The 23,540-nt window shown below is 37.4% G+C and overlaps 1 protein-coding gene across 2 annotated transcripts; it reads left to right on the top strand.

Annotated features, from left to right (window-relative positions):
- Positions 1-619: 619 nt before the first annotated feature.
- Positions 620-23,540, top strand: LOC141520746 (cytochrome P450 2C23-like). Of its 2 annotated transcripts, XM_074232536.1 has the most exons (10): positions 778-838; positions 6,815-6,967; positions 8,109-8,271; positions 9,539-9,688; positions 9,963-10,123; positions 11,726-11,902; positions 17,218-17,359; positions 18,680-18,867; positions 21,685-21,826; positions 22,283-23,540. In XM_074232536.1, exons 2-10 carry the CDS (start codon positions 6,947-6,949, stop codon positions 22,462-22,464), a joined length of 1,326 nt encoding a protein of 441 aa, XP_074088637.1. In that variant the 5' UTR covers positions 778-838; positions 6,815-6,946; the 3' UTR covers positions 22,465-23,540. The 2 variants fall into 2 exon arrangements, with proteins under 2 accessions (XP_074088636.1, XP_074088637.1); XM_074232535.1 differs by lacking the exon at positions 6,815-6,967 and having other exon boundaries at positions 620-838.

The raw sequence follows: 23,540 nt of genomic DNA, 5'->3' as shown, positions 1-23,540 counted from the left end.
GATGAAAGCTTAGAAGACATTCAAGGATGTAAAAATTTTGGAGTCAACAAAGATCCAGGAAAGAAGAGAAAAAAGAAAATGGGTTAGATAGATGGAAGGATCCCAGGGTAAATAAGTAACTAATTAAAGAGGACAGAAAGAAGGCAGGACAAGTTAATGTCTATTGGTTAAAGGAATTCAACTAACCAATGAAGGTTAAGAAGTATGAAATTAGCACCTGATTTCTTTAATTTGAAGTCCAGATTGGCAGGATCTCGCAATCTGGACTCCATGCCCAGTTTCTCTCAGACTGAATTTGGATATTGATTATCATCTTAGTTCAACACTTCCATAAAACAATAGAAAATGGGATGTTGCTAACCTATTACCCCCAACATGATGACTGGACCAAATCCTTCCCATATTTAACTCTCCTTATGTAATTTAATGCCAGGATAGGGTCAGGGACAGATTCTAAAACAACTTATCTGTAGACATTTCCTTAATAACCTCTTGATTGCTAAACTAATCAAAGTTAATGGAAAACAAATCATGTTTTTTCTACAAGGACTAATCCTTTATTGGCTGGACAATCCCACCCCTTCTTTCTACCATTGAGTATAAAAGGCTGGCATCTGAAATAGTTCTTCTGAGAGCTGTAGGACGATCCAACAGGACAATGGATCCTCTGGGACTCACCACTCCTGTCCTCCTGGCTTGTGTCTTTTTCCTGATTTTCTTGTCCCTATGGAACTATGGATTCAAAAGGGGGAAACTCCCACCAGGTCCCACTCCTCTTCCCTTTGTTGGCAACATCCTGCAATTGGATCTCAAGAACATGACTGCATCTTTTTCACGGGTAAAAAGGCTGAATTTGGGGTTTGAATATCTAGCTGCTTGGGTTGTAGTGGGGAGACACAAAGGTTTCACATGAATAATTACATCAAGGATCATGGTGATTTAAAGTCCTAAATCAGGGATGATGTGAGTTGAGGACTCTATAGGTGCTGTCTCCAATATGAATGATTTCAGACATGCATTGATTATTTTGTCAAAACTTTGGTAGCAGCATCAGAAGAAGAAATTCAATAATAGGATCAACATTTTTGTAATGCATTTTACTAGGCTCTGGGGATAAAAAGACAAAAAGGTTAAAAAATAAAAAATAAAAATTCAACTAATGAGCACTTCTTTAGTACCTTCTATGTGTCAGACACAGGAGATAAATAAATGGTGAATGTAATAACCTTTTCTTGTAAGGAAATAGTTCCTGTCCTTCAGGAGATTACCTTCTGCTAGAGAGAAAGAACAAATTCATAGATAAGTAAGTTGAAGGTAATTAGAGGACAGAGAAAATACTAATAATAGGAAGACCAGAAAAAAACTCAAGTTGCGGAAGTAGTAGATTCTGATTGGAAGAATTACGATGGGAATGACATCAAAGGAGATGTCTGGAGACAGTCTGGACAAAAGTAAGGAGTTGGGAGATAACATAGTTATTAGGGGGGTTGGTAAGTATGTAAACTTTAGGAAGAAGCTAATATAAAAGAAATATTGACATTAGGTTGGAGCCAACTGTGGAGGCATTTAAGAACCACATTTGGGAATGAATAGGGAGCTCCTGAAGGCTTTTGAGTAGAGGAGTGACATGGTATGAATTGTGTGACAGGAATATTAACTTGCTACTTTTCTGGATTATTCATTGCAGTGCTAAAAGCACAGGATTGAACTTGGAGGTCATTGAGAGAATGGATAAAAATTTCATTTCTTAAATACCTACTATGTGTGAGGATCTAATAGAGTAAAAGATTTCACTTGCCTGTAAGTTGGAATAGCCTTGTGCTTATTAGGATAAAAGAACAAAACGGGCTGTAATGCAGCACTTTCAATATCATTTTCACTGATAAAAATAATAGCTTTTCTGATAATGAACCATTGCATAATGACCAGGTCTTTGATGGCCAGATATTTCTTTTCTAGTCTTCAGTAGCTATGGTTTCAATACCGACAGAAGTTCCCAGGAGCTTCCTTCTAGGGCTGATGATGGGGAAGAATGGAATGGAAAAAGGAACAGTTGTCTGCAGGGTTGGGCTGTCACTCCTAGGAATGTTGGGCTTAGCTGTTTCTCAGGTAATTGGTGGTGGTGAGGGAGAGGAATGTGAGTCTCTTCTCTACAATGATTGTTCTTCATTTAAAGGATGACTTTTGACATGAACTAAAAGCAAATCCAATAATATTGGAACAGGATCATTGACATGAACGGGTTAACCATAAAGGCTCTTGAATACAGTCCTGGGCTATCTCCATCAGGTTCTGAGGAAATTTAGTGATGGTTTGAGATTTCTAGCACATTCCATCTTTCCCTCAGGGTAATGTGCTGAGTTAACCAGTTTGGGTGCCTATATCACAAGCCTTTTAAGGGATTTTAAGGAAGGGTTCAGAGTGAGGATCATAATTGGATCATTAAACATGTGAAGAAGCAAGATGAATAAATGGTGGAGATATGAAGATAGAATCTAGAAGACATGATCATAGCTAAATTGATATAATTAAAAATAGAAAACTAAACATAAATCCATGGCTGTCAATCAGAGTTGATAGAGAAGTCTTCAAGAGAAATGCACCACTGGCTTGTCTTCTAGGGAAATGGGTAACTTTGCAGGAAAGGGTAATTTTCAGGGTAAACAAATGTATTGCATTGTGGACAAATTCTATTCAAAATACCAATGGAATATTCAGGTTGAGAAATTCAGTTCTAAGCACCTGAATATGTGAAGTGTAAAAAATGATAAAATCAGTCAAATGAAGATGAGTCTTCTGCTTAGAAATTTTCATTGATATTATAGGTGCTGAGATCACTTAGAGAGTGCAATGTCACTTTGTGAAATTTCCAAGGAAGTAGAGAAAGACCAAAAAAAGTCTTAATTTTATTTCTTTAAGGCAATGGGGTTAAGTGATTTGCCCAAGGTCACACAGCTAGGCAATTGTCATGTGTCTCAGGCCAGATTTAAACTCAGTTCCTCCTGACTCTAGGGCCAGTGTTCTATCCACTGTACCACCTAGCTGCCTGAGACCAGGACAGAGTCTTATTGATGATCCAGCAATGCTAATTGAGAATAAGCAGCCAGTTATGTAGAGGGCAGAACCAGAAGAGACCAGAGTCAGACTAACCAAGAAGAGAATGGGCTCCAGAGATTTCATGATGACTCAAGTTCCTGGGTACTTTTCTCTCCATTTTGGGTGGGAGAGGGGGAATTTTTACTTTGTTTAATTGTATATTGACATCTAATGGAGCCATTAGACTCAAGGCATTCCAAAGTCAAATTTCAAAAAAAGAAAAAAAATGGTTTGCAAAATAAAGGCCAATGAGTTTTATGTCCCTTCTCAGCAAATTTTGAGACTAGATCAACAAAAAAATATTTGAGGACAGCTAGGTGGTACAGTGGATGGAGCACCAGCCTGGAGTCAGGTGGACCTGAATTCAAATCTGGACTCAGACTTTCACTAGCTGTGTGACCTTGTGTAAATCACTTAACCCCAATTTCCACAAAAAATAGAGAATGAAAAGAAACAGCATTTGGAGATACCATGAAAGTGACACAGTGATTACCAAGAGACACCAGATTATTTTCATGACCTTCTTTGACAGAGATATGAAAATGCTAGAAGATCAAAAGGATTCAATTTAATCTTATTTTAAAAGAAATTGACGGATCTTGGAAAGAGAATGGACCTAAAAGCATAGCACAATCTACACAAACTAATGTCATGAGTGCTAGGAAAAGGAGGACACAAACAGGATATTTTAAAAAGAAACTTATTTTGCATAAAAGTAGGATTGAATAAGGGAAAGGAAGCCTGTTTGGTGTACATGAACCAATAATGACAACAACAGAGATGGGGCAAAACTGATCATTTCTTATTTGACACCAGTTTTCTCTGCAAAGGAGAATGACTCATGTTTTGTAAATCATGGGGAAAAGTTACTAATTGAGAAGTGATGCTCAAAAGAAGTAATGAAATAGTAAAAGAGCAGTCGATTTTACTCAATTACTTACAATTTTCTTTTAGTGAAAAGAGATCTTTTTGCCTAATGCCCCAGGCTCCCACTTCCCATAGAAAATCAAATCCCTGTAGCAAATATTCAGCCACAGGAAACAAATACCCGCTTAATCTTTGTCTATAAAAATTTTTCTCTCTGAACCTTCAGGCTGTTTTGTTTCTCTCCTGATGTGGGTAGAATATTTCGTCATAAATCCCCTGGAAAGTTAAATGCTTAGTATGTGGATCCTAGTTCTCAAGTTTTGCAAAGTTATTTGTTTTTACAAAATTTTTATTACTTAAGTTGTTCTTCACTTGCTCACTTGATTCTATATCAGTTGTCATAAGTTTTCTCATGTTTCTCTGAGCCCATTCCTTATCTTCATTTATTAATCCATTTGCAGTTTTTCTTCATTAATCTGGCATATGCTTTTGCCAAAATAACCCCACTATTCAAAATTGTGTAATAAAACCCATAAAGTTGATGGAGAAAAAGGAGATAAATAGCTTTGTCAGTGACTCAAATGGCAGAAAAGTTTTCAAAATGGTACATCATTAAGAAATTTATAGATACTCTATTGATCTTGCCTCAACTTGTCTTCCTTAAAGAGATAGCCTGTAATGAAGAATTGATTGTCACTGAGATATTTTCTCTAGGCAAAATATGTCAAAACTTTATCTAAAAAGTTTAAAATGTCATCATTGAACACATACCATGGCCCAGGACCTTCAGTATGTCCTAAGAATACAAAGGCAAAAAGCAAAATGATTCCTGCCCTCAAGGATTTCATATTTGAAAGACATACAGAAGGAACACACATGTGCATGCATACATACAAACACATACATACTCATTAAAGTCACCATGACATAAAATAACTTTTTCAAATACAGTGATTATTTGGAAAAGGTGGTATAATGCAAGGTATAATTGAAAACATGTATATGCTATAAAATTGTAAAAAAAAAAAAACCCAAGAAATACATGAATACTACAATAAATAGTTAGGTCAAAATCCCTGGGCTGCTACTCATTCTGACTTCCAGGCTGCAGGACAGGCCAGACCTCTTTCCATGGGGTTAGAGATCCTAGGGCAGGATTTAGGGGGTGGGATGGGAGAAGCCTTTCTCTGTTCCTAATTCCTCATTGTACTATATAATATATAAGACATGCATCATTTTACCTTATCAGAGACCTTAGGTTTACTTGTGGAAGTGGGCATGGAAAGGATTGTAGCTTATAAGTTATTATGAAGTGCTGCCTTTTTCTGCATTCTTGCTGCTTCTCGGAGAACTAAATTGAAAATTCAGGTTATGCTCAACATGTTCTCGAATGTATTAATCATAGTAGAACAAATCCTAAATATCAAAAGACAGATTACAGCAAAACTGGTGATACTGCAATTCATTAGTCATTCCCTAATTCATGGGTCTATTTTTAATTTCTAATTCTTCACCACCATAAAAAGAACTACTAGCAAGATGAGGGTGATTATAAGCCTTGATGGAATTGCTCATTCCATCAATGAAACAATCAGCTACAATTTGTAGCTATCTGAAATGGAGAATAGCATCCGTATCCAGAGAAAGAGCCGTGGAGTTTGAACAAAGTTCAAGGACTATTCCCTTTAATTTAGAAAAAAAACAGATATCTTATTTTCTGATCTTGTTATCTCTTATACTTTATGTTTCTTCCTTAAGGATATGATTTCTCTCTTATCACATTCAGTTTGGATCAATGTACAACATGGAAACAAAATAAAAACTGACAGATTGCTTTCCATGCGGGCAGTGGGGCAGTGGGGGAAGGAAAGTCAGATTGGGGGAAAAATTGTAAAACTCAAATAAAATCTCTAAAAAGGAAAAAACAACTACTATAAAGATTTATTTAACATGCACAAATTGATCATACTTATCTATGTGTGTATATATAAAAATATATAAACCCATGTACATATGTATGTATGTGTGTGTATACACATACACAAACAGGCACAATTCATATATATCCACACATACATAAATTTTTGTGTATATTTAAGCACAAATCTTTAAAGATATCTACTTTTTCTCTTTCCTTGATTTCTTGGAATATAGGTCAAATAGTGCTTTTTTTTGAGCAAATAGTATTTAGTTTTGGGGGAATTTCTTTGCAGAACTGATGGACCAGTTTACAGCTCCACTGATAATACATAAATGTACCATTCCCCCTCCAAAGCTCCTTCCATATATGCATTCTTCTTCTGTGTCAACTTTGTGAACTAGAATTGTTTTAACTTGAATTTCTCCTATTTTTAGTTATTTGGAATATTTTTATATGATTATTGTCATACTGAACTGTTCCTCTCAAAATTACTTTGTTTCTAATATGTCTTTACTCTCCAGTCACTCTTGCAAAGGTAAAGCCTGATTCACCAAGGGGATCATTATATGGAACATATATTATGGCCCTGCTTACTCCACCACAATTCATGTTCCAATATTTCTGAATCAGTTCTCATGCATTTTATAATTTGTAAAATAATATAAAATACATAAAAATTCTCTCCTCCCACTCCCTCTTCCCCCTCTTATCAATGAGCCAAACTACACCCACAGTTTCATTGATGTATCTTGAAATTTTACACTTTCAGGGTTTTGGACAAAGATTTCCATCTATTTCATATGCTTTTCTTACCCAAAAATCTTCCTTTAGGAATCCTCCTTCACAGTTTTTGTTATTTTGATGACTAAATAATTGAATTTTTCTTGTAGTCAATCAGAAAGCATTAATTACATACCTTCTATTGATCAGGCACTATCCAAGGTGCTGATAACGCAAACATACCAGTGAAATACTATCCATCCTCAAGGAGCTTTCAATCAATATGGGCACATACACGTAAAAAGATATACCCTTTGGTTAACACTAAGCTAAGAGGCTACAATGACAGCACAATCACCTAAGGCAAGTTTATTTCATTTGATTCTTTGTTTCTTGGTATCTCCTTTGTATCAAAAGAAGAACTTTTAAGTGAATACCTGGGAATTTTAAGTGAATACCTGGGAAATTCCAGTTAATACCAGGGAAAACCTGACACCAAGAACTGTTTCTATAATGGTACCTTAGGCAGAAGTAAGAAAAATTATAAGAGGCTTTACTTTTAAAGGTAGGGTAGTGAATTCTATCTTATACTTATTCAGTGTGGGATGCCTGTGGATACTCAAGAGAGACAGATGAGCAAAATGTAGAGCTCTAGGAGTTATCTTAATTGTGTCCATGAAGTTACTAAGTGAGAGTACAGAAAGAGAAGATGAATCTTGTCAGAATAATGGGAAAATCCACAATCCAATATGTAGTACGCTTGAGCAACAGAGACCAATGAGGAACATTAAGACCAGTAAGAGGAATAAAGAGACAGAGAGAAAGAGGCAGACAGAATTAGAGAGACAGAGACAATGAGAGAGAGAAAGAGAGAGAGAGAGAGAGAGAGAGAGAGAGAGAGAGAGAGAGAGAGAGAGAGAGAGACACTTAAAGAAAAGCAGAAGAGAGTTTAAAACAGAAGAGGGTAATCAACAGTGTCAAATACTGTAAGGAGGTCTGGTACAAAATGGATTGAAATAAATCATCGGTTTGACTCTTCGGTGACCATCAGTAACTTTGGAGAGATCACTTGTAATTGAGAGTCGATGACAGAAGAATTACAAATGTTTTCTGACATGAGAGAAAAAAGATTGCTTTATTGAGGAGATGGAAATCCCATTTTCATCCTATGCGATGTTGTTGTCCATGCCCGGCTATAAATCTTCCATGATTCATCGACCCAGCATGTACAATCTCTTCACACTAGAAAAGTACCAAGTACCAAGAAAAATACTGGGCTATATAACAATTCAAAGGATTAAACTAAAAGGAATGAGAATTGTATGTTATTATTCCACAATTTATGGCTTTGTATACACAGAATTCACTAACAACATTGGTCTTATTCATACACAGGTACAAATTTGTGCATATGCCTATGTCATCTTATGAAGTAGCTGTGGGTTGAATTCTTTCTCAAATTTTACAGTAACCCTCTACCTATTTCTTGTCATTCTTTTCACAGCTGGCTGAAAAATATGGCCCCATTTATACTCTTTATATTGGAACCAAGCGTATTGTGGTTCTACATGGATATGACATTATGAAAGAAGCTCTAATTGATCAAGGAGAAACTTTTATGGAGAGAGGAGTTATGCCAATATTCGAAGATGTTGCCAGAGGACAAGGTAAAATTAGTGTACTAAAAATGAATTCCAGATAAACGAAATGTATGGCAGAGTATGTGGAGCATAATGTAACCTCTGGAGCATAGTTACTGGTTTCTTTTTTCCTTTATTCTAGTCCCAATATCTAACACAAGACCTTCATGTAGTAGGTACCACTGTGAGCAGAAGGTGTTGCTAGACAGTTGGGTAACATTGCTCCTCCCTCCTTTCCTCCAATCTCTCTGTCTGTCTGTCCATCTCTTCTGCCTCTCAGTCTTTCTCTCTCTCTGTCTCTCTGTCTGTCTCTTCTGCCTCTCTCTCTCTCTCTCTCTCTCTCTCTCTCTCTCTCTCTCTCTCTCTCTCTCTCTCTCTCTCTCTCTCTCTCCCTTCTCCACATAGAGTTTCACACACAACTGTGAGAGCTTAGCTCAAAGAAAAGGAAATTTTAATGACTGAAACCTCCAAGATATCATGGTTCATTAAGGACCAAGGTTTGAACTCTTCCTCTCATTGATTGTTTAGCAATAAATCCAAAGACAATCCTTACTTGACAATTGTTTGGACCCTGATTAACTCACAGTAAATGTAAATAACAATTATTTCAGTGGCAGCAAGGTTGCACAGTAGATAGAATACCAAGCCTGAAGTCAGGAGGCCTGAGTTCAAATCCGAACTTTGATACTAATGAAATATCTAGCTTTGTGGCCTTGGGCAAATCACTTAACCACATTGCCTTAGTAAAAAATAAAATTTAAAAAATTGCAATTATTTGTTCTGACCAGAAATCCTGAGGGTCTTCCCCTACCAATTGGTGTTTTTTTTTGTCAAGATGAAAGTTGCCTCATCTCTTTCTTACCTATCCTTAATCATAGAAGGGGCATTGCTTCAGCCAAATTGAGACCTCTTAAACACCTTAACTTAAAAAGGCCAAGGTCTCATAGTGCATTCAGTGTCTTGATCCATATCCTGACCCATATCTATATTCACTGGAACCAGATGACTCTCAGGGAGAAAGTGAAGCCGGTGACTTTGCCCAACCCTCCCTCCCTTAAATCCAATTCACTTACATGTCATGGCATCAACTCCCAGACAATTTATTCCTCTTGAGAACAAAGGGGAAAAAAATATCCTGATATCAACCATGCTGTGATCCCACTTTGGGCTGAAATGAATGAAATTAAAATTGATCAATGAACTAAGCCAGAAACTCCATACCATCATACACACTGTGTCCTTTCCCTACTTCCAATGTCAGAATAACTGGTGTCATCTTCTTCTCCATTGTCAGGAGTCATTTTAAGTCATGGAGAGAGGTGGAAACAAATCCGAAGATTTTCCCTCATGACCCTGAGGAACTTTGGGATGGGGAAGAGAAGCATTGAAGAGAGAGTTCAAGAAGAAGCCCAATGCCTGATGGAGGAACTCCGGAAAACAAAGGGTTGGCTTTCGATTCTTTCCCAATCCTAACTACTTGCTTTGGAAGTCATTCTAAAAGTCTGTCTTGATTCACTGATCAGTAATTACTCTGCTGGAACAGCAAATTCCCTCCTTTTTTCTTGTACTCAGGTATTATAAGCTTATTTAGCCTCCCTATAAATAGAACTACACACCACATCCAGTTATAAGCAGAAGAGAATCCTGGACCCACCAGATTGGAATTTTTGTAATTAAAAATACTTTTTAAGTACTAAGGTAACTCTTCTCCACATTAGGTCAGCCCACTGATCCCACCTTCATCCTTGGTTGTGCCCCATGCAATGTGATCTGCTCTGTCCTCTTCCGTGATCGATTCAAGTACAATGATGAGAAATTTCTCTATCTGATGAGCTTGTTAAATGAAAACTTTCATCTGTTTAACAAACCATGGACACAGGTAAGACCATAGCTATGTCCTTAATCTGTGGCTACATGCAGAGGTTCAGCAACAGATTCTGTATCTCATAGGCTCTCATCTCTTAGTAAGGTTCCCATCAGACAAGCACACACACACACACACACACACACACACACACACACACACACACAAACACACACATGCACACAAACACACACAGACACACACACACTCTCTCTCTATGTCTCTCTCACACACATACACACAGACAAAACAAAAGCATCTGCAAAATTTTTAGTTTTTCAGATAAGATTTTAGGTAGATATTCTTTTCTTTGGAAGCATCTGAAGTAAGTCAAAAAAATTTAAGTTGGAGGGAAAAATGTCTGATTTTGGCCTGGGATCCCCAAGTAGGCTGGTGTTCATAGATGTAGCCAATTAAAGCAATTATCCCTAAAAAGCCTCAGGAGATTCTGTGGAGAATTGGGAGGACAGTTAGCGAAAGCTAAGCAGGCCAGCCATTGAGGGCAATAACTTCTTCTGATTCTGGAGATACTCTGGCCCAGCCTCCACAATGGATGAACAGGATAAAAGCCTTCATTCATTGAAACCAGAATTAAAGAGCCTGATTCAACCAAAAAACCAGCTTTCTACTGGCCCTGGAGTCAGGGGTACCTGCGTTCAAATCCAGCCTCAGACTCTTAATAATTTCCTTTCTGTGTGACCTTGAGCAAGTCACTTAATTCTATTGCCTTAAATAAAGGAAAACCCAACTTTCATTGCCTTTGCCCATGTTCTGCTTCATTACAATCTGGAACACTCTAGCTGTACCCTTCTCTGGCGGAATGTAAGCTTTTTGAGGATAAGGGTTACTTCCTTGCTATCTATGACTCTATAGCCTAGCACAGGACTTGTTTCATAATGAGCATGGAACGAATACTTGATAAATTTTATTAACGTAATGTGAATTGAATTGAATTGATTGTATTCCTTGCTATCCCTTTGTCATCATTTTTATGTTGCCTCTTCCTGTTAGATTTCCTGTTAACTCAAATATTTGCTTCTTTTGAACAAAGACATAACGTTCTGCCTTCTAGACCCCTCAGTGGGTCACACAGAACTGGAAAAATTAGTTTTGAGACATTGGCCAATTTGGGGTAGATTGAGAAGGTTCATGGGATTTATTTAGAGCAGCTCACCAAATGGCCAGGCAGGCTATTCCTTTGATTTCTCCTTGAAATAAAGAATAACAAGATCATAGGATTTCGAGGTAGACGTAATTTGGTGAATAGAGGACTAAAACTGGAGTCAGGGGAATGACTTTGAGGTCAACTTCAGACATTTATCAACTGTATGACCTCTGACAAATCACTACACCTTTTTCAGTTTCCTTACCTGCCAAATGGGAATAATAAAAGCACCAGCTAACAACGATAATGTGACAGTCAAATAAATTAGTAAGAAAAAATATTAATAACAATTATTAATAAAGTGCTTTGGGCCCTTATACAGTGCTATGTAAATTTAGATATTGTTGCTATTTTGTTACTGTTATTACTGCAGGGAAGAGGAAACTGAAGTTCAGAGAAGTGGCATGCATGATAGTAAACTGACATGTTTTTGTTTGGGTTTGGGGGGTTAGTTCTACAACTTTTTACCACCATTTAGAATATACCTCCCTGGAAAACATAGAAGGATTTTCAAAATTTTTGAGGAACTGAAAGGATTCGTTTGGGAAAGAGTGCAGGAGCATCAAAAGATGCTGGACCACAACAACCCTCAAGACTACATCGACTGCTTCCTCTCCAAAATGCAGCAGGTAGGATATGTGGGGGAAGCATCTTGCTCATTGAACAAGGCTGATGTTCCAAGGATTCTTATAGACCACTCATTTAAAAAACATGAAAGGATATTAGAGAAAGCCTCATAGTATTTGTATCCCTTAGGATACCATTGATTTAGCCTTTTTGTTTTGAATTTTTTGGTCTGAACTTCTCCCTTATTTGTCCTCTATAAGGGAAATGAGATTGAAAGAATTTTGCTTTGCTGGGTGATGAAATATAGATCTGGTCTTTTCTATTTGGATAAGGATGGTATATTTGAGAATGATAACAGAAACTAATTAAAGAATATTTACCAGGTTCCTACTATGTGTCAGACACTTTGCTAAGTCCCAAAGGCAAAAAAGAGGCAAAAGACAACTCAGCTTCAAGGAGTTTACATTATAATGGGGGAAATAATCTGTAAACAAATATATACAATGTAAATTCTCCACAGGATAAATGTTGAAATCAGGAAGACAAGTTCAAAGTCAGCTTCAGATGCTTCCTAGCTATGTAACCCTAGACAAGTTATATCACCATTGCCTTCCTTAATGTCCCCATTTGTCAAATTTGGATATTAGCATTATCTCCCAGGGAGGTATGAAGATAAAATAAAATGTTTGTAATGTAAGTTGCTAACCTTCAGACATTATATAAATAATTGTTAATACTATAAATGCTAGCTATAATTAGCAGTCTAAAGACACTTAAAATTATTTAATTTCAAGAAAAGGGCAACCTTAATTTTACCCCACAGGAAAGTGAAATAAAGATAGAAAAATCTCCTAGGAAACTGAAAACCATTCCAGCAAATAAAACATTTACAAAATACTATACTCTTTAAATTAATCAATTAAATTAATTAATACTTAAGTATTCTTCAAATCTGCAGAGTTCTGTTCAGACTACTGCTAGAGGAAACTAGATGGTGATATGTATAGTGTACTAAGTCTAAAGTAAAAAAGATTTGTGTTCATCTGTGGATTCAGATACTTTATTTTGTTCAAATTCTTTTGAAGAACTAAATACTTTTTCATAATATATGCAAGCTAATATATGCCAGCTCCCCCACCCTAATCCTCCTAAAGATAGCATGGGTGAGGGATATGACTTGGTACATCATAATATTCATCAATATGATTCATCTCATTGGGTACCTAGGTGGCGCAGTGAATAGTGGATACTCCTGGAGTCAGGAGTACCTGGGTTCAAATCTGGCCTCAGACACTTAATAACTACCTAGCTGTGTGGCCTTGGGCAAGCCACTTAACCCCATTTGCCTTGCAAAAACCTAAAAAAATAAATAAAAATATGATTCATGTATTTAAGAGATCTGTCTCAATCTTTCTGCTAAGGAGGCAAACTCTGAATCCTATATACTTCTTTACTCTTCATATGAAAGGGAACATATTGCTAACTGGTATTCCATATCAACAAAGTTAAATTGTTGTCTCTTTTTTATTTTTTTTTGAGTCAGATACTTTATGGCAGTAAAAGTCTAAAGAAATCCCTTAATCTGTTTACCTACATTTCTTCAACTGTAAAATGTAAAAATCCAATGACATATTTGTAAAATGCTTACCACATTGTAGATGCTTAAGAAATAATTATTTTCTTCCTTTCCAATGAATTAAACATTCCCTATGAGGAAAAATCATTTGGGGAGTGCCAAATAGGACTGAACAAGATCTGAATTGTCTAAATACCTCAGGATAATGTAGGGGTGGGAGTGGGGAAGTGAGAGTAAATGTGTTCTATTTTCTTAACTCCTTTCATGCTAGTATCTTTAATTCTTTCTTCTCTGTAGCAACACCACAACCCCTTAGGATCAGGTCACAATCATCTCTCCAGACAATGAAAATTCTTTTTAATAGCGACCAAGCATCATGACCCTCAATTCATTCTTCAAAAATTAACAAAGTAGGGGTGGCTAGGTGGCACAGTTGATAGAGCACCGGCCCTGGAGTCAGGAGTACCTGAGTTCAAATTCGGCCTCAGACACTTAATAATTACCTAGCTGTGTGGCCTTGGGCAAGCCACTTAAACCCATTTGCCTTGAAAAAAACCTAGAAAAAACATTAACAAAGTTCACATGAATAATGTGCAAGACTCACTGGGTCACTCCAATGATTAGGAAGCTTCAGGACTCCTATGACAAAACAGAAATTCATCTGATTTGAAGGGCTTTTAATGCGCTTCAAAATCTGCCTCCAGCCTCCCTTTGTAAGGTGGTTAAGCATTTTCCCCCTCACGCCCTTTATACTCCAAACAAACTGACCTCCTTGCTATTCTCCGAAAATAATTTCCTATCTTTCACCTCTTTGATTTTATGGTCTGGCCCCTTGACTGGAATGCTTTCATTCTCTCTCCTCAACTCTCAGCAGCTCTAATATACTTCCATGGTTAGCTGTTCCTTCATTCAAATAGTCCTCTTTTCTTCCTCCTGTTGTGAGTGTTTCACCCCAAAATTTCTGCGTATATTTCTTTTAGGTTTTTAGGTTTTTGCAAGGAAAGGGGTTAAGTGGCTTACCCAAGGCCACACAGCTAAGTAATTATTAAGTGTCTGAGACCGGATTTGAACCCAGGTACTCCTGACTCCAGGGCCGGTGCTTTATCCACTGTGCCACCTAGCCGCCGCTCACTGCGCCACCTAGCTACCCCTGTGTATTTCTTTTGTATCACTAACATATATACTTATATTGATGTATGATATATTCCTTCAGTAGACTGTCAAATCCTAGTGGGTGAAGACTGCCTTATTTTTATCCTTTCCTTTATATTGCTACTCCCTAGCAGTCTGCCTGGCACATAATGAATATTTCCTCCATATTTGTTGATGAAGTATTTTAATATACTGAGAAAAGTTTTAAATACTATAGAACCCAAGCAAAGATTACTGAAATGTTCTTCCAGGTTGAAGTCAAACTATCCTTAAAGTCTCGCTACACTGCCACTTCCTTGTACACTGCCACGTTCTTGCTTTTGCCTCTATCATTTTTACCTTTGCTTTTTCCCTGATTCTGAGTCAATGGAAGATTTTTTTTTAAATAATGTTAAACTGATATAAGAACAGAAGAATACTGAATCCATTGCTTTATCTATTCTCATTATTTTTATTTATTTATGTTTATCTGTTTGAAGTATTCCAACTTGATTCACTTTGAGTTTCTTTTTAGGACTATACTCCAATCACTTTGATTTTGATATTCTTTTAAAGTCTCTTCTTTGACTTTTAAGAGAGAAGGAGTAGTTCTGTTCTGTTCAAATTTATTTTTCTTGATAGGTGAAGGGCTTTATTTTCGTTGCTCAAAATACTACTTTAGTGTTAAAGATCTAAAGTCTAATCACTGCAGCTCTGGATGGATAGCCTCTGAATTCTAGCAATATGTATTTTGTCCCAAATTTTTAACAACTCTAATATCTTTTTCTTGTTGAAGTATTATGTGCAAGATTTAAAATTAATTCTACATTCTTAAATGTATAAGCTCCTTAATTTATTTCTTTATGTTCTACCTTCCAAATCAGTTTGGTTTGCAGAGGCAACGAGTTCCTCCAAAACTGCTCTTTCTGTTCTTTCTGTCAAAATTTCTCTATTGTCTAGAACATTCATTATATATTATAAATTGTCTATGTGGTGTTTCTGAGACCTGTTTTTCAGCCTACTCTTCACCATTATTTCTTCTTTTAATTCTTTTTTCTTTTTGTGAAACATTTAAAAAATAATACCTACGGAATTTTTATCATGCTGCAAAAATTTCAATGAAATTCACAAATATTGTCTCACTTGTGTCTTGCAACAACATCAGGAGTTTGGTGTTATCATTATCCCCATTTTACAAAGTAGCAAATGGAGGGAGATAGAGGCATAGTGACTTGCTGAGGGTCACAAAGCTAGAAATTTTAAATTGCTTAAATTGGATTTGAACACAAGTCTTCCAAACTCCAAGTCTAGCACTCTGTCCTTTATGCCACCTTGCTGCCTCTCGGGTTTTGTTGAGGGCCCTATCATATTTGCTGCATTCTTTTCTCACTTATCAGATGTATTGGAATAGTTATTCTTAATTATATAGTCTGTATTCATTTTATAGATGATTTGCTCATTTCCCCTCTGTTAATTTCACTGTCAGTTTATTTGAACAGAAAATCAACTCAAACATCCTCTTAGCCTTTTTTCCTTCATTCCTTTCTTCCTTATTCTCTTCTTCTTTTCTTTTTGCCTTTTTTTAAACTATAGATTTCTTCACCTTTGTTGCAGATAAGATGATATTCATTTTTCTCCCATTTAGGCCAATCTAGCATGTATTTCTTTTCATTTTCTCCTGTGTGGGACTGAGAAAGATTACTTCACTTCTCTGGGCCTCAATTTCCTTTTCTGTAAAATGAATGTGTTGCACAAAGTGATTTCCAATATTTTCTCTAGCACTAAATTTTAAGAGTTTACATATTTCTGATAATTTCACAGAATTTTTAAGTTGAAATGAAGCTTAGTAACTACTTAACTTTAACGAGTGGCACAAAAAAAGAGAGAAGATATAACATAAAACAGTGATTTGAAATTACAGACACATTTCATTTCTAAATGAGGGGAACAATATTCATGATTGGAGTGAAAGTCATCATTAAGTACTAAACTCCTTGTTTGTGGAAATATTTAACTTAGTCTGGATGATGACTCCAGGAAAATTTTGAAAAGAAAATTTCTGATCAGTCACAAGTTGACTAGATGAATTTCATTTTCCCTACAGGATGTGAACTTCGATATTCTCCAGTTCCAGAACTTTTATTTCCTTCTAAAAGTCTGAAATTTCTTGTTCTTTTTTAACCAAAGATGCTCTTCTGCTTTGAGTTGAAATTACAGCATGGGGATCACTTACCAGGCTATTAAGATTTTATATAAATTACTTTAACAGGTCTTCACCATCTAATATGTACTATGGATATTAAGTAGACAGTTGAAAGGGATCCAGTTCTTTCCTGTTACATTTGAGGAAACTGAGGCAGAGAGAAATTAAGTGACTTTTTCATGGACCTCTTAATTGTGGCTAAAGATTAATCTAGGTCTTTCTGATTCAAAATCTAGTGTTTTGTTCAGCTTGCTGTATTGTTTGAGGGGAAATCGACTGCCTGGGAAAGGCAAGTCGATGGTTCAGCAATGAAAACTTAGAGCAAGGGAAAGGGTCTTGTCTCTTAAGGTAGGGAAATGAAGGTGAGAAGGGTTCCTAGGATAAACTTTATGTCCTTCATATGGTTTTTAATGACATTCCTTTCTGTCTCTCTCTCTTTACTTAATCTATTTTGTACCTCTCCTTAGGAAAAAGAGAATCCCCAGTCTGAATTTGACTTTGAGAATCTAAAAATGACTGCAGTAGACTTATTTAGTGCAGGAACAGAGACAACTAGCAGCACTCTAAGATACGGCCTGCTGCTCCTTCTGAAACACCCTGAGGTCCAAGGTAAAGTATAGAAGAATTGTGATACTGGCAGATCAGGCTTACTTTCTCAGCCCTGCATCATGCACAGGAGCCTCACATTTTCCACTTTTCGATTTACATGACTCCCACACAGACCAACAGCAATTCAGAAGGTAGAGTAAGAAAATATGACACTTGGGCAAGACCTAATAGTTATTTACATGTTTGTAGGTTGTCATGGGGAATTCAATTCATTTTAATAGACATGTATGAAGCTCCTACTGTGCACACTCATCTCTATGCTTTGGCTAGAAAGACCCAAATGAAATATCACCTTTCCTCAATTGGATTACTTTGTATTAGCGCTGGTTCTGCAGGATCCAAGGAGGCTGAACTAGAAGCCATGGATAAAAGTTACAAATGGACACACTGAGGCTTCATGTAACGCAAGGCTTGTCAACTATCACAATTCATCCAAAGCCCATTCAGCTGCCAGGGGGATACCTGAGTTCTTCCTTCCAGAGGTTCTCAAGCCAAGATTGGGTGATCCTTTGTACATTCCATTATAAACGGAATTTCTTTTCAAGTTTGGGTGTACCTAGACAGCATGTCCTTTCCAAGACAGAAATTCTATACCTCAGTAACTTAGGATATTAAAGGAGCTCAGATGCATAACCTAGCGAATAGCTCAAGTTAGAATGATATTGTTATCAAATTCAAATGAAGACACCTACTTTCTTAGACAATAATAGCGATCATCAATACTGAGGATGTAAAATCTGCAAATCATTTCACAGATGTCATTTTACTCAGTGATCTCTAAGGGCAGTACAGTTATCACCTCTATCAAATGTGGGAATAATAGATTTAGAGATTCAGGGAATGTAAGGAGAAACATAATTCATGATCCTTCTTTTTCAGATGAGGAAAATGGGACTCAGATAAGTTTAATGACTTGCCTAAATTTATATATATGATGCCTCAAAAAAAGAATTTAAACATTTTTTCCTGTGTCCTATGCTAAATCATGGAAAGTCATGCTATTGCTACTGCAAAAGCCTTTGGTCAACAGTTAAGAGGCACGGTGGAGAGAGCATTGTCATTGAAGTCAGGAGGAGCTGAGTTCAAATCTGGCCTCAGATATTAAATTATTACCTATGTAATCTTGGGCAAGTTACTTAATTCCATTGCCTTGCCACCCAAAAAAACTTTTGTACTTTTGACCCAGTAGAAGGAGGACACTGATCTCATTTGAGAATCACCTTAGGTTATATCATTAGTCAGATCCTCCACACATACTCTGTTGAGCATTCCTAGGAGACCAGGACATTCAGTCATTATTCCTGCTTTTTGTCCCTGCAGCAAAAATTCATGAGGAAATTGATCGTGTGATTGGACATAATCGAGCTCCTGCTATAAAAGACAGACAAGATATGCCCTATACGGATGCAGTGGTGCATGAAGTGCAAAGATTCATTGACCTCGTACCTCTCAACGTACCCCGTGCAGTGATCCGGGATACTCAATTCCGACAATATTTTATTCCCAAGGTCAGTAGGCATAGGATGACCGTGACCTCCTTTGAAATGTGAGAAAATCTTAAGTCCCATTGGCATGATCACATTAATATTCTCTTTAAGGCTATCTTTTGCTACATACAGCTATGTTGGACCACAAACTGAATTAAGAATGAAAGAATAGTATGGCTTTGCATTGGTTCTCCCTGATTCCATTTTACCATGGCAATATTTTGGAAAGATAAAGTTTGGGAAAAGTAATAGAGATTTCTTTTTTATTTTTGCAAGGCAGATGGTGTCAAGTGTCTTGCCCAAGGCCATAGAGCTAGGTATTAAGTGTCTGAGGTTGGATTTGAACTCAGGGACTCCTGACTCCAGGGCTGGTGCTCTTTCCACTGTGCCACCTAGATGACCCTAGTGATTTCTTAAACAAAACTATTGCTTATGTTATTTCCTCTTTCTAGAAAATAAAGTGGATAGAGTAAGCATTATTTTATGTTGGTTAGATGGAGACCCTAAGTCTCCGTTTAACTGACTTGCTTAAGATCATTTAAAAGTGTTGGAATTGATAGTAGAGTTTTGAGTTTTAGACTTTTAAATATTACTTTACAGGTTACCAAATAAACATTGATTGTGTTGCTCGTGGATTAGTGTCACCAACTGAAGACTGAGAGTTTTGAATGGTAAAACAAATTCACAAATACCCCTGGGACTTAAAATTACCCAGGATTGATATACAATCCTACAAAGTATACAGATTAAAATCTTTTCTTCTCCTAGAGAGGCAGCAAGTACTTTGAGGATATGCTAGAAAAAGAGAAGGAGAGAAAGAGAAAGCAAGAGAGAGAGAGTGAGAGAGAGAGAGAGAGAGAGAGAGAGAGAGAGAGAGAGAGAAAGAGAGAGAGAGATTGAGAGAAAGGATAGATAGCCATAAGGGCTGACTTAATCTGGCCACATAGTATAGAGACCTGTGATTCTCCAGGGGACCTAGGCTGAAAGCATGTGCCCTAAGAAAGAAAGAGAGAGATAGCTATCCTTGAAAGGTGAAGCTAGGGTTAGGAATAGAGAAAAGGGATGGTGCTTTTCTTCCTGATGACTTGAATGCACTTCTGCAGTGAGTTGGACAAGGGTGGCATTTGGGGAGTGGTCTAGCATCTGGTTCCAAGTATTCTCCAATGGGCAAGCTTCATACTGGTCTTTCCTGTCTCAAGATAAGTGATCTCTAAATCCAATATATCATTTATGTTCATGCCAGAGCAAGTTTGACCCATCAATGGCCAAAGTCAGGTAGACTGAAAAACCAGAAGTGGAGGAATGGGAATGAGCTAAGGTCATCTTGATGAATCCACAGTTTACCAATGGAGTCAGTTTGAACAACAGAGTTCCCCGGATAGTCACAGACAACATTTTTCCTTCCACAAAATTTGTTTCTAATCCCAAAATCTCCTATATCCATAATTCCCTGGATCAATTGATTTAAATTGAAATGGATTGAAGTTTCCTAGGAAAGACCCAGTAGAATTATTCTCCTCAAAAAAAGAACACCCCCCCACCTAATTTCACATTTAATATACCCCATTGAGTGCATTGTTCAGTATGAATTATAAGACTTCACTTATAACCTAAAACATGTGAATTGCTAGGCTGAGTACTGTTTTTGTTTTCCTTTTAACATTTGTTCCTGACATCTGTGAGGTAATATCATGACATGCAAGTGAGTTAGATTTGGTAGTGTATCAGTACAAAGTCAAGAACCTTTCTCCTCTTCCACCATCTGGATCCAGTGTCCATATGTGGATCAGGATGACTGGAGATAGCCCTAAAGGCAGTGAGACACCTCAACTTTTAAAAAAATAGACCTTTAGGGAGCGGCTAGGTGGTACAGTGGATAGAGCACTGGCCTTGGAGTCAGGAGTACCAGAATTCAAATCAGGCCTCAGACACTTAATAATTACTAGCTGTGTGGTGTTGGGCAAGCCCCTTAGCCTCATTGTCTTGCAAAATCTTTCAAAAAAAAAAAACCCAACAAAACTAGATCTTTCTCAGGTCATATTTTGATTAAGGTAATCCCCATTCAGTGATTAAGAGTTGAGACAAAGAGACCAAGAATGGCCATTTCCAAAAAGGAAGAACAAAAATATTGATGGGAGGGTAAGATTCTCAAGTGGACTTTGACTTAAACCCATTGTTGGTCATTGAAGGAAAGGCAGAGTGCTCTTGGGCCAAGTGCTGCCGATATAAGCCAAGATTAGGTCTGCTTCACCAGTGAGGACCGTGATTTCTCTCAGAGGGAGCACAATTTGGAACCAGAAAAGTCCACCCAAAGTATAATTGTTTTCCTTCAGACCTAAGCTGTAATTTGATTTGCAGAGGGGTCTCCTATCCAGAGAAATGCAGGCAACAGGTGTGAAGGAACTTAGGGGAGAGAGAGCACATCAAGTTCAGGGCCTTAGCCAAGGCTTCCTGTAGGAGGTGATACCTAAACCAATCCTTAAAGAAAAGGAGGGATTCTAAAAGGCTGAAACAAGGAAGGAGTGCCTTTCAGAAATGAGATATAAGCATTTCAAAGGCATGAAATCATGGTGGGAAGTTTCTGGATGGGTAACAGTAGTGGATCAGTTTAATGTGAACCCAAAGGAGTGCATGATGGTGACAACAATGCCAACATCAATTTGGAGCCCAATTTGGAGCCTTCACAGTCTGCATTCTCAATGCCTTGACATTCCAGTCTATACTATATACGAAGAAGTGTACATGGTGTTTTAGAGACAGGCAGGGAGTCACTGAATACTCTTGGAACCGGCATATCATGGTGATAACTGATTCTCCTCTGGAATTTCTTCCTTCTAGGGCACAACCATCTTCCCACTCCTCTCTCCAGTCCTATATGACAAGAAAGAATTCCCCAACCCTGACCAGTTTGATCCCCAGCATTTCCTGGATAAGAGTGGGAAGTTCAAGAAGAGTGACTACTTCATGCCTTTTTCCAGTGGTAAGAAGAAACTCTTCCCCTGTGTACTTCTCACTGTAATAGAAAAATTCTGCTCCTCCCCACTCTTTTTCTGCTGGCTGAGTCTCCTCATGGTAATTCTCATGAGGTTACACTGCCCTACTGTGGAATGTGTCAAAGTATCATTTCTAGTATTCTCATGATCTTCTTCTCAGGCCCCTTGATAAATGGCTCACTTGCCCCATTCTTTTTGGGGAACTCCACTGCAAGATCCCCTGCACAAGGGTAGACCATGGAAAGAATGGTGTGAAGAGGGATTTCTTTCCTTTCCCTAGGGACCATTAATGACTGGAATATCATTCACAATAAAAGTTCTCACTGTTTCTGCCCATCTACATCCTTCCCTTTTATTCCTTTCCCTACCATTGTTCTGATCTAATGAGTCTGTTTCACCCCATGATATTTGGTGAAGTTTACCAAAAATGTGTTTCCTTTTAGGAAAACGGTCTTGTCTTGGAGAGGGCCTGGCCAGGATGGAGTTATTTCTGTTCTTTACCACCATACTACAGAATTTTACCCTTAAACCAGTTGGAGATCCAAAGGAACTAAGCATCAAGAACACTCATGTTGGTTTTACCAATGTTCCACCACCTTACAAGTTATGCTTTGTTCCTCACTAAAAAAGACAGTGTTGATTTGGTACATTAAGAAGTTGGTTGCATTTTCTAAACTCAACAATGTTATATGAATTCACTTAAGGGAAAGAAGAATTTCCATGTATTGATTAAAATGAGTTAATTTCCAAAATGCAGACCATCTCACGGGCATCTTTCATGTCATTGTAAGAGGGGATGCATTATGGGCATTCCTGTGCAGTCTTCTCACCATTATCTCCAGTCACATCCTCAGTGTTAGGATTTGCTTGAAGATCTATAAAATATTTTCTCCAAACCCATATTAGTTTGTATTCTTCAAATATCCTCAATGATGATCTGATTTTGTCCTGTATAATGCTCATTTTGGATTTCAGGATACAATAAATATGGTTGTGTTGCTAATAACTGTCCATGTTCAATGTGTGCTTGTACTTCCATTCACAAAAGATTAATGACTTCAAAGGCCCATGGTGACATGGAACAGTTTTCAGTCTTGAGGCAGACAATCTGATCAGTCTTATAATGTTAACAAGTTGTGTCATCTTGGGAAAGTCAGTTCACCACTTGTTCCCACATTATATTTTTTATCTCTCAAAGGCAATGACTGCATTACATTGATCACACTTCCCCAATTAATGTGAATCTATGATATTTTGATCAGTGGGGATAGTGCAGCCCTCCATGCTTTAGGTTCTCACTGCATCCCTCACCTCACATTCCTCCTTTCAGCAGGTTGATGCAATAGTTCCATCTAAAATTGATTTCTACTTTCAAATCCCATGTCCTTTTGTGCTATGGGCACATACATTTCCGTATTGAATTCTAACTAGGAATTATTCTTACCATTTTCCTTCTCTGTTCCTATAACCTTGCTCCTGAACACAGATCTCTTGCCCTACTGCTCACCCCTGATGCATTGAATTATGAGAGAATTGTGCATACAACAAATTTCTGTAATCTTAAATGCTGTTAAATCTTGTTAAATGGGTGGAGGTTCCTACCTCTTGAGAAGTAAAGTGACTCCCATTGTTTCTTTGGTTAATGTAAAGTTTGAATCTTGATCTCCTTAGATGGTGCAAAATAAAGGAACAAAGCAGTAA

This window comes from Macrotis lagotis, chromosome 4 (genome assembly GCF_037893015.1).
Source record: "Macrotis lagotis isolate mMagLag1 chromosome 4, bilby.v1.9.chrom.fasta, whole genome shotgun sequence".
Taxonomy (NCBI): Eukaryota; Metazoa; Chordata; class Mammalia; order Peramelemorphia; family Peramelidae; genus Macrotis; species Macrotis lagotis.
The sequence above is the reverse complement of the archived record's forward strand: the minus strand, read 5'-3'. Positions and strand labels throughout refer to the sequence as shown.

Coding starts and splice junctions, on each gene's coding strand:
- LOC141520746 (XM_074232535.1), top strand. CDS start 659: ATGGATCCTCTGGGACTCACCACTCCTGTCCTCCTGGCTTGTGTCTTT. Junction 9,689..9,962: donor GGAACTCCGGAAAACAAAGG/GTTGGCTTTCGA, acceptor TCTCCACATTAG/GTCAGCCCACTGATCCCACC. Junction 21,827..22,282: donor CTTCATGCCTTTTTCCAGTG/GTAAGAAGAAAC, acceptor GTTTCCTTTTAG/GAAAACGGTCTTGTCTTGGA.